This window comes from Calidris pugnax, unplaced genomic scaffold (genome assembly GCF_001431845.1).
Source record: "Calidris pugnax isolate Ruff unplaced genomic scaffold, ASM143184v1 scaffold95, whole genome shotgun sequence".
Classification (NCBI taxonomy): domain Eukaryota; kingdom Metazoa; phylum Chordata; class Aves; order Charadriiformes; family Scolopacidae; genus Calidris; species Calidris pugnax.
The window spans coordinates 9,911,540-9,923,468 of NW_015090885.1; the positions used below are offsets into that span (position 1 = coordinate 9,911,540).

Consider the following 11,929-nt stretch of genomic DNA (forward strand, 5'->3'; position numbering starts at 1 on the left):
TTGCAGCTGGGGTCGGTGCCACAGGGCTGGCTCAGCCTGCAAAGGCTGAAGGAGGGAGGAGGGAGACTCAGAAGCTTCATCCTCCTGCGGCAAGTAGCCAAGGGTCCATTTAGGTGTGCTAACACACTTCCAAGAGTAACAAAGGGGAAACACACAATACTGTTACTTCAGAGTAAGCGGAGCTCCCCGCAAGTCTTAGCTAACAACAGGAGCACACGGGACTTCCAGATCCACAGGAACAGCAGCCAGTTTTGCTGACCATATGAAGGTATGTGCATGCAGGAACTACTTCCATAGGACAGTAAATTCAACACATCATGATTTTCTGCACAACTCACTCATGCAGCAAAAGCAGGTCTCCTGTGCACACACCCACAGCTGTGAGGGCTGTTGTTCACCTGGGAACAAAACTAGCTCAGACGAAGCCATAAAACTCACCCGCTTCCTGCTTTTGGCCCCAACCTGTTATCCAGCACTTGTCGCCACTGCGGACTTTGTGTGAAAAGGGAGGCACGCAGATCGGCTGGATGACGTGGCTCATGGTGTCTGGCCACGGCTTGCTCAGCTGCAGCAGGGCAATGTCATAGTCATAGTTCCTGCTGTTGTAGTATTCATGGACAATGATCCGTCTCACTGAAGATATAAACTTTGCACGGCCTTGTGTTTGCATCCCCAGGTGAGCACGCCATGCTCTGGGGTCAGCCAGCCTGGTTGGGAACAAACAACCAACCCATCTCTTAAAAAAGTACCTCCAAACACCTCCCAACAGCATGGCAGGTGAAAGATGCCGCCTCGGTGTGGTTCAGACTCTGGAAGCTGTTTGGGGAAGGTGTTTGGGGACTCTGGTGATGTTTGGGACAGAGGTAGGGGGAAGACTGCTTACTTGCTCCCTTGAAAGCAGTGAGCTGCAGACACAAGCCATTCTTTCGATATCACTGATGCTCCACAGTAAGCAGCTCCCACAAAATGGAGGCTGGCCTGCCAGGGCCATTCACCTTCCTCAGTGTTCATACCACCTACAATCCGAGAGAGGAGATTGCTGTTCTTGCTGCTGCCACAACCTGCAAAGGATATTTTATATTATAATTTCCATCCCCGGTGTTTGCCTTTAATGAGGGTTCTTCCTGCTCAGGGCATGAAAGAATCTTGCACTTTGGAATGTTTTGAAATCTATTTCCTTGCTCTAATCTAATCAGAAAACTTGTCTATTTGGCTACTCTATTCCTGAAACAAGAGGTAGACTCCATAAAAAAAGGCACTGGCCTGGGAAATTTAATAAGTTTCTTTTCTAGCTCTGCTGCAGGAATGGGCCTCTAAATATTTCTTGTGTCAGAAATGTCAAAGGATCCATTGATTTAATAAGCATCAAAATGAATATATAGAAATAGACAATCCCTCATCTCTTTTTAATACTATCATGCCTGAACTGAAAGGAGTCTACTGGGAAGGAAGTTCAACATCATCAGGACACTTATTTCTTGCCAAAACAGTGGGAAAGATACAAGAAAAGTGCTTATAGGAGCAACCAGATATTATTACTTCAGAAACCAGGTGGTCCAACCATTAATTTGCATGGAAACAACTGAAAGTCTGAAAAAGTCGTATATTACTCACAGCTGAAGAAGTCATGTCTCAGCACAAAAAACTGCACTCTATACTTTGAAGAGCAAAGGACGAAAACACCCCTGTAGGGCCTTGTGCCCATCCCCAGTACATGCACTTAAAGCTTCTGCTCAGAAGTTTTAGTCCCACACTCCGACACACAGGTGTTAATACTTCTGGGCAGTTTCCAGCAGTCAGCCAAAGAGTCAAAAGCAGTGTTAATGTTTCCAAACACAAATAGCCATACAGTTAATCTTTTAAGATGTCCCGCTGGATCCAAGGCAAGTGCTGGCAGATTTGACATACAGGTACCATGCCAGAAACAGCTGAAGGCCAGACAAAATACCCAAAAATATTCAGTTGAAGCAACTAATCCTAACCCCACTTTTATTGCTACTGCGGTAACAGTCACCTGTTTGCTTTACAGCAAAACAAACTGAAAAGCTTGTACAGAGTTTACTTTAGGAAGATTTAAGACTAGAATCTAGCTTGGTACTATGAAATATTGAGGTCCTCGTTGTCCAGAAGAGACAGAGAAGTGAAAAATTTGTGGTTTTTTATCTCATTGCAGCTGCCTCACTCCTGAAGTCCAAATGCAGTCTGAGTCCAACAGAAGTACCTTACACTGCTGCAGATGACAAAAATGCTGCCTTACCAGCTAGCCAAGTTCAGTCTGCAATTAACCCTGCTCCCCTGCCCCTTAACATAGCTACAATAAGCATTATAGCTGACTAAAGTTCTCCATAACAGTAAGCTAACTCTCCTGCAAGAACTAAGGAAATTCTGCAACCAGACCTGAAGTAAACTGATAGCTGATCATTACCGCACTGTCACTGAGAGTATGCAATAAAAACTCAATACTTGCTGCATAACTTGTACCCACTTCAAAACAGGAAGGTATGAAGGGCTTTATTGTGTAAAAGTTCAAAAAGATGAACATATGAGAGGGACTTACTGCAGCTGCTTTCATCACTTCCATCAATACAGTCCACAGTCCCATCACATTTTGCATTTTGTTTCCTAATGCAAATGTTATTCTTGCACTTAAATGCATGTTTGGTGCAAGGAATACCTGAAATAGTTATAGGGAAAAAAATCAAACTATTGGCTCAACTTAACACGTGAAGACATGCCTGTGCAGATAAAAGATTCATACACGTATTAAGAGACAGGAGGGAACATAGCTAAAGACCATGTTGACTGGGTTGGTTTAAACCAGTGTCTAAGTAGAATCAACTATTCAAGTACGATCACACTTATACTAAGGATTCCATCGAGTTGGCTGAGTCTGAGCAAAAATTTCCTCCCATCCTTTCCCACAGCACTAAAGAACGTGGATATATTAACAAAAACTTAGCTGTAGAGCAAATGTTAGGCTTGAAAGAGAAAACATCCAGTACTCTGGAAAGAAGCCCTCCTTTATATTTCACTCTTAAATATGAAATGAAAGATCATAGTGAAAGCAGTGTAACTATTCAGTTAAACTGCATCCCCAGCCTCGGCATTTTCCTATTTCCCTGTGGCTTGCAATAAATGAGACCACTCAAACCCAATCTGGTTTTCATGTCAACACACACAAGTATCCTGCAACCATTTACGCAGACTATGTAGTCAAGCAGGTCAAAAACCTGCTTGGTCATTAAACATTAAAACATTAACTTTTTAAAAGTTACTTGCACCGCTTCCCAGTTGTTCTCCCTTTCATATGTCTTGGTATCCATTTATTCTAAGAAGTCAAAGAAAAGGCTGACGCAGAACTTTCATGTGCCTAATACTAAATTTATAGCTTCCATTGCATTTTAAACACATTAACCTTATAACCTTGAGAATTGCTCCAGGGAAACTATCATTTTTATAGTTATGTTACAGATGGTAAAACAGATCCAGGAAATAATTTGCACAGATTATGTTTTAAAGGGATAAAATCTCAGGTTCAAGCTTTAAATCCCTAGACACCCATCCTGCACCCAGAGTACTTAAGTATTCTGCCAGTATTTTGCTGAAATAGATGTTCATGAGCTTATTAAAAAGAAACAGTTTAAAATCAATAATGGCTTATTTACAAGCATATCAAAGAATTGAACAGAATTCTATTGCCTGAGTTAAATCTGATAACGCCTCTTAGCTCTTTGAATATGGCATCCGGTGTTCAAGTCAGGATTGGATAGATGAGAGAAAAAAAATTAATTAAGAGAGTAGCCTTACTGTGGGTGCAGTTCTGCTCGTCTTTGCCATTCTCACAATCACTTACTCCATTGCAGGCAAGCAGGGTATCCTGTATTGCGAAGCTGGAGTTACAGTTCCACTCGGGGACAACTTTAAAAACATAAGTCAAATTAGCTACAGAAACATGCGTGTAACCCTAACACTACCCTTCTGACTATGCCTGGGTAGCACTCTCACACCTTCACTCGATGCTACAAGGACGAGTGCACCATCCAGTACGAATGGAGAAAATAAAGCACAAGGGAGTTCAGTGACGTATCCCAGTTCATACATTGCCCTAAGTGGAGTGGCCCAAGTCCTAACCCTCTTTCACCGTGGACATTTATTATCACTCTCACCTACTCTCTGCACCACAACGTGCCATTCTCCCATGAAAATAAAATAACTCACCTCAAATTAGAAGATTATAATTACCAGCATTTATCACATGAGGGAAAACTGAAATATTACAGCTGTCCTTGCACATCTAACTTTCTTCTTCGTGCTTTCTTGTGCCTTATCTTCTTCATTCTTAGTTTTGTCCCTCACTGATTAACTATGAATTAAGCATTCAGGAGACTGGCTGATAGTCTGTACCGGGAGATAAAAAGAAAGCCTGAAACAGCTTTCTGCCTGCCCCCACCCCCCAAAAAAAAAAATTCACCTTGTTTCAGCTGCCTTCTAAGGCTAGAGAACACATTCATTGAGTTCTACAGTCAAGATCTCTAATAAGTGAATACAAACCACAAAAGAGTTCATCGCTTTCATCAAAGCAGTTGTTTATCCCATCACAGCGCTCCATCTGCTGAATACATAAGCCAGTAGAACACTTGAAATGTCCAGGTGGACATGCTGGAGGTAAAAAAAAGAAACAACGGAAAAGTTTCCCTTTCCCAAATATTGCCAGCTCATTTCAATAGACAATCACTAAGCTGTTTCAGGGAATGATAGAGTTGATCTAAATTTAATAGTCTGTGTACATTGCCAGCACTTAAACTGAGTTCGGATGTTGGAAAACAGGATTTTAAAAGAGAAGGAAAAACATCTCTAAAGTTCCAATTCAGCTGTTACTGCAACATGTACTGCAGGCTCTACACTAGGACTGGACAAAATCAGCCAGTGCTTTATGGTACAACACAGCACAGCTTAGAATGCCCTCTGCTTTTAAAGGACAGTCTCACTTCCAATAAACAAATAGTAACCGGTATTGAGGTGACTTAATAATTACATAAATAACTACATAAATATTTGCCTTTTAAAATAAAGTCATGAAGTTACCATCTTTTTACATACTTCACGTATATGCAATGCATAAAATTGCTCTCGTGCGACAAATAACTCTGACTAGAAACTTCAACAACATGAATATAAGATGATTAACACAAGGGGAAAAGTAACAGTAAACAGTTGTCTGTTTCAGAACTTGAAAAAACTCACAGTTGGTAAACTTACCAACTTTTTGAGATGTTTTTGAGCTCAGATTTCTACTTGCACACAAAGCATTTAAATTGATGGAAACACTGGAATAAGCAGTTAGTTATTTGGTACTCTCTGTTCATTGTGTGGAAGTCTTTGTAGTACCAGAAGCACAGTGAACAAAAACCTTGAGGCTGAAAGCAAAGGGGAACAGCAGACTTCTGACTGACTGCACTGTGGCCACAGCCACACAGGAAGCTGTAAGGACTGTGCAGAAGACAGCAGACTGTGCGTACAGGAAACCAGAGGTGCTGCGCACGCCCACGCACATTAGCTGCTTAGCCTTGATGAGCTAAAAAAGGCTTTTACATTACTAGTCACCTGACTTCATAAGATTGGAAAATAAAAAATAAAAAATAAATAATAAATAAAAATTAAATAAAAAATACATAAAAAAAAAACACACCAAAACCAAAACAAAAAACCCAACAAAGAATTTCCTGCGTAAGCCTAATGAAGTGCTACTGGACATTAAAAAATGCTGCTTCACAGAAAATCAAAGATGGGTTGAAAAAAATAAAATCCATCTTACGCTCGCTGATGTTATAGCTGCCATACTCCACCAGAAGTGGTTTCTCCGACACCTTCGAACTGCACTGAAGCTCAATGTTGACAGCAGAACTTGCAATGTGGAAGACCGTTTGGTGATCAACATAGTAACCGCAGTACCTAAAAGTGTTCAATGGAGTTCTAAAGCAGCCTTCATGTCAAAATTGCCTTGCATACATTTTAAATGTCAACATAGTTGAAATTCATCAATACAGTCAGCTGCCATACCTTAATTAAGAACCAAAATCTGAACCAGTACCCAAATTCCCCAAAATGCTGGTTATAATCCTTCATGACCACAAACATGCAAACAGAATGTTTTGCCAGAACGTTTAGAGGAATGGAGATTCAATGAAGAAATTTATCATGACAAACACAGGGACTTTTGTCACCACTTCTGATATCCATTTTCAAAAAATTTGGGTTTTTGGGAAGACATAAGTAAGTTTAGTGGGAGGGGAAATGTCAGCACAGTGGAGAGCAACTTTAACTGCCCTGATTTTGACGATTTCCCCTAAAAAAGAGAGCACAAGATATTGGGATAAAATTGGTCCAACTACTTCAGAGGTAGAGCGGAATAGATTTAGGGAAACTGAAAATATTTCTAATGGTCACCCAGCCTTCATCGACCATTAACATTTTGGAATTTTTGCTTTGAAAGTCATGTCTTCAAGTAAGTAGACTAGATGGAAAAAAATCCCTTGGGATCTACTTTAAACTGCCATTTTGGCAAAGACTTCCTTGGATTTCTGCCTGGATGCCACTTAACTTAGAGAAACGTAAATGCTCCCTGATGGCAGGGAACATTTATCACAACCATTGCTAATGCATTTCTATTGCCTCTTTCATCGAAGATACCAAAGATGTTGTAACTGGCATCTAGATGTTACTCTAGTTGGAGAGGAAAAACAAAACAAAACAAAACAAAAAACAAACAAACCAACCAATCAAACAAAAAAAAAAACCAACAAAAAACCCACAAAGAAGCAAACAAGAAACAAACCACACCCCACCTGAAAAACCCCAACAGCTCTAACGGAAAGAGGTTGCTAGATGGTGTTTTAAAAAAAGGAGACAGTTTTAAATGTAGTAAAACAGTGAACACTGACAGTACAGATTGTTCTAGAAGCAAAAAATAAGGACCCTCTCCTCTGTTCCACTAAAGTGTCCCCAAAAACCAGCACCTATGAGAAAAAACATCTGGCTTTAAGACTCCTGTCAAGAAACTTAGCACCTATGAGAAAAAACAGCTGGCTTTAAGACTCCTGTCAAGAAACTTAGCACCTATGAGAAAAAACAGCTGGCTTTAAGACTCCTGTCAAGAAACTTAGCACCTATGAGAAAAAACAGCTGGCTTTAAGACTCCTGTCAAGAAACTTAGCACCTATGAGAAAAAACAGCTGGCTTTAAGACTCCTGTCAAGAAAAGTAGCACCTATGAGAAAAAACATCTGGCTTTAAGACTCCTGTCAATAAAAGTACCTATCAGCCTAAATAGATTTAAGAGTGGAAACAGCTGTATTGATTCTTAGCGCACTTGTCACACACTTGGAGTAGGAAGTCAGACACTGCAGTTAGAACAAACTTGAAGAACACAAAAATGGATTATTGTATTGCTAAATGGACTATTGGACTGTTATCCAGAGGTAAATATTTCCCTTATTTTGACAATGCCAGGCATTGCACCAGGACTGCTCTTCATGTCAGAGAACACAGGGAAATTAGGCAGTGATTTCCACATGGATAGATATTGCCTGGTGTCCTGTGCAATCCACTGAAGAATGCCATAGGAATGGCTGTGCTCATTCATAGGTTTCCATACACACATTGTTTCACCTTCTAAAAATGAAACATCCTTTTAACAGATCTAAGAGATTTTGTTCCAGCAAAGTTGAAAATACATGAACAAAAGAATTTTAAAAATAGACTTCTCTTATACATCCTGAAAACAGATGTAAAGAAGAGAGTTAATTCAAGAGCTTTCTACTATAGAAAAGTTAATTAGGGAACAAAAAACTCCATTGAAAAAACCCGGAAAACTACAAACAAACAAAAAAAATACACCAGGGCTGAGTGAAGACTTCCTGCTACAGGAAGTCTTATTCTCACTCATTTTAGTGTCCCTGTCTCAATGTTCCCAACCTAAAACATCCTACCCAAGTGCATAGCAAAATGCCACCCAACCATCTGATTCTGCTCAATTAACCCACAGACATTTTCTACATTTCTCCTTCTGTCAATGTCTTAGACAACTTCCCTCCAACAAACCTCAGCACCATTTAAAAATAAAAAATAAAAAAATGCAGGCTGCATTGACCACTTTTCAGCCACATAATACAACCTCATCTCACCAGAAGTAGAGGAAGATCCTGCCCATCTGTGGAAGAGATGATACAGCTACATCAAGGAAGCTTTCTCCTGCACAGAGTGAGAAATGCCATGTGTTCGTGGGATTTGTAAGAGAGAGCTACAGATCCTTGGGAGCCTTTTAGTGGTGTTTTACTAGCCGTTTCTCCAGGTCCAGGACAAATGGAGATTGCAAGGCACCATCTGTAACTCCGTGCCATCGCTGCAGAGAGAAACTAATTAAGAGGATCCTGTCCCATACGCTGAAGCAGGGAAAGGGATACCTTTTCAGGGGACGAGTAGATGCAAGCATCATGTAGCAGAGACACTGGGATGTTACGCGGACAAATTTAAGAAAAATAAAACACTAGTAACCTCTTTGTTCACACTAATGTCTAACGGACTGCTCACAAGGACTTGATATTTCTGCCTATGAGAATTTCAACAAAAGCAGTTAATCAGCGGTAATTCCTCTGACCAGTCAGAGGAGCATCTGCATGTCAACTGAAAGAAAGACAATGCATGGTTGCATTCAGTGTCTCTGGTTAGATAAATTTGTCCCTAGAGGTACAAGGGAACCTTATCTACACCATCTTCATGGTAGCAGTCTTTATTTATCAAGGTCAGCCTCCTGAATCTTCTGAACTCTTCTTACCTAAGATAGCACAATATGCACGCTATAAGCCGCAAATGCTGGAAGCTGAAAAGGTGGGGTGTGTCCCTCCCCTATTTCATTAACCATTGAAATTGTGGGTGGAAATAACCAAATATCAAAATGTTTCATGCTTTAAATCCTACTTTTTCCCATGGATAGTAGGCGTATAACAGGAGATCATAGAGGTTGAAAAGCCTTATTTTCAGTGAAATAAACACTCTCAAAGGAAAGCTTGTCTTAGTCTACTTATATCATCCGTAATCTGCAACAGAAATCAGGAGCATATATTCATGTGTAGTACTTCAAAAGGAACCTCAAGTGCATTTCTAAGGGTCATACACTGACATTTGATTCTGTGGAATGTATAATTGGTAGGCTTATTTAAAAGCTGCACTTTAATACAGAGAATCCTTGCAATATGAACCCGCCATCGTTTTTTTTCTCCAGGTTTTGCCTGTATTTGTTTCATATCTCAGACGTCCCTAATACCTCAAATCTTTCCAATTGCATCATAAAATGAACACCAAAAAAACCCTACAAACACACCAAGTGTTGTCTGCTTTGACTGGTGTTTTGTGTGCCCATCTAGTCCAGCAACCAATTCCCATCAAGGCACAATCTTAGGAGCTTCAGACAAACTTTTCTCTATGTAAGTACAACATGGTATCAATGAAAAGAGAAAGCTATTTCTCCCCTTTGTAATTCTTTCAGTTATACTATTAAAGGCCTGACTGACTTTGCTTAGTTTCACTAGTGAGTTGAGAAATTCAGTTTCAATTCTGATCTTACTGAGGTTTCCATTTGAACAAAATTTTTAAAAAATTAAATTAAAATACCAATATCCTAAACCTAACCTTGCTTCATCATCCAGTGATTGAAAGAACTGGGGAAAAAATGGGTGGCCAATGTGTTTGGTAAAGCTACAGTAATTCAATAATAATAATAAAAAAAAGCAGTCTTTTAATAAAAACCACTTAAGAAATACAGTGTACCTTGGCAGCCACTCTGTGAGGTTTCTCTTTCAAGAGCCAGTGACTGGAATGTGGAAGCAGTTACTCTTCCATTCCCAATAATCTCATTGTAATAGCTTTCACTGAGAAGATAATTAGGTTTGGTGTCTTCATGAGCAATCATAGAATTAAGTTACACTTAAAAAGGTTTTTACAGCCCTTGTTCAGCAGTCTCAGAAAACCCAGAATTATTTCAGCATTCACAGGACATTCATCTTCATCCACTCTTCCCATTTCTTTCTCTCCAAGGAGTATCAAGGGACTTTATTTTTGTCTTTCTGGTATGTTTTAATAGAATTTATAAATATAAAATATAACATATATGTGTATGTGTGTGTTTTGGCTCCATCAGCCAAAGTGAAATCTTAAGAGACAGCAGTGAGGTATTGCTGTCTGTGGAAAGCCTCTGATTAAGCCGCAGCAGTAACGGGAAGGTTTATTTTGGTAACGTTGGTTTAATAACCCACACAGAAGTACTTACATGTGTTCATTAATTTTCCACCATCCTCGCTCACAGCCTTTAATATTCTTCTCACTGATGGTGTAGTTATGAAACTTCAGAGCTATACCGAGGCCCTTCTGTGGAGTCTGTTGCGAGGAAGAAAGACAGTGCAAGCAGTCTTCTTTTTCCTTTTGTGTACGTAGTACACGAAGGTCTTTAGACTTATTTCAGCAATTACAGTGCTTGGCAATGCCACGCTCTGGGAGCCGTGCTGGCTTTGCCAGCCCAGCAGCCAGCACTTGAGACACCTGCCAGCTATTCAGTCCTGAGTGAAAGCAAATGCTGGCAAAACCCCACCACAGCTGCAGGATTTCTCCCCCTCTAGCCAACACTCCTTTCATCTTCAAAAGGCCACTGGACCTACATAGAAAGCAGCTTTTATATCAAGATCAAAGCACTCAAACACATCCAAATTTACTCATGTAGGGAGACACAGCCCCAGCGGATTGTTAGCTAAGATACTGCACTGAATACCTGTGTCACCTTTGCAATGCTAGGAGTTATTTCTGCCACAATATTGTAGTCTTCTGCTAGCACCTACTCAGCCAAGCATTCTTTAGCTTTTTACAAATGATTTTTAAGCCCAGAAGTATCATGAGGGTTCATAAGTAAATAGAATTTCCTTTATTAAAAGGAACAGAATCTTTTTGCAAGACAAGGCAATGTTCCTTCAAAAAAAGTGTTGCTTTGGAACTAGAATCCAGAAATTGAGATATTTCTCCTTCTGTCTTACAGAAAACATGACTTAGGTCACAAGGGAAGTGTCAGCACTGATCTACTGGGAAATTAAACTGTTGAGAAATAAGTCTTGAGGATTGCCCATATTAAGTGTCCATAAACGTTTCCCTCAGAAATCCTGGATGAATTGAAGACCTGAAGTTTTGCAAAAAAGTAATTGCTTTAGTTTTCTAGAAGAGGATGAGGCTGTAGGTCATGGCCAGCTGGATTCCATTCAGATTGTTGTGATTCCATGTGGGCAACCACTAGCTTAACCAAACATGAGTCGCATAAGCAGAAAGATGGGTAAACAGTGGGACTGCATTGTGTCCTTTACCAGATTTTTTAGAGAGGAAAACGCTAAGGGCAAACCATAAGTCAAAGATCGCATTTTAGCAGCATTAGTAGGAAAATACTAATGTCATCAGACAAGGCATGACAAAACTGTTTTAAACAGATGTAAGCTTTTTGTCATTTTCTTTCAGTAAAGTGCCTGAAAAGATACAGAAAAAGGATACCAAGAAAAAACAGTCTGTGGGATTGTGCTGATAGGACAGAATACCTCAGAAGACAAAAATTCAATTTACTAAACATAACACTGAGCCTGAAAAGAGATATCAGAGAAGCAGCAGTACTAATTAGGTTGGAGGACTGCTTTGTACGTACTTTTTTTCCAAATTTTGGGGATGGAAAGAGGGGAATTAAAACCAGTAAAGTCCTACATTCTGTGTTATGAAGCAATTCTGCAGGCCAAACATCAAAACTTCACCTTTATAATAGGACACCTTAGGAACCATGTTCTCTTCATCAAGAATAAGTGCACAGAAAGGAAAAAAAAAAAAAAAAAAAAAAAAAAAAAAAAAAAACA

General features: G+C 39.8%; 1 protein-coding gene across 1 annotated transcript in view; it reads right to left on the minus strand.

Annotated features, from left to right (window-relative positions):
- TMPRSS7 (transmembrane protease, serine 7) overlaps positions 1-11,929 on the minus strand; it is a 31,517-nt gene that overhangs the window by 4,299 nt on the left and 15,289 nt on the right. Inside the window, 7 exon segments of the mRNA XM_014947177.1 lie at positions 439-707; positions 884-1,061; positions 2,558-2,674; positions 3,808-3,918; positions 4,552-4,659; positions 5,816-5,952; positions 10,324-10,430. Of these exon segments, the coding sequence (XP_014802663.1) occupies positions 439-707; positions 884-1,061; positions 2,558-2,674; positions 3,808-3,918; positions 4,552-4,659; positions 5,816-5,952; positions 10,324-10,430 (1,027 nt within the window).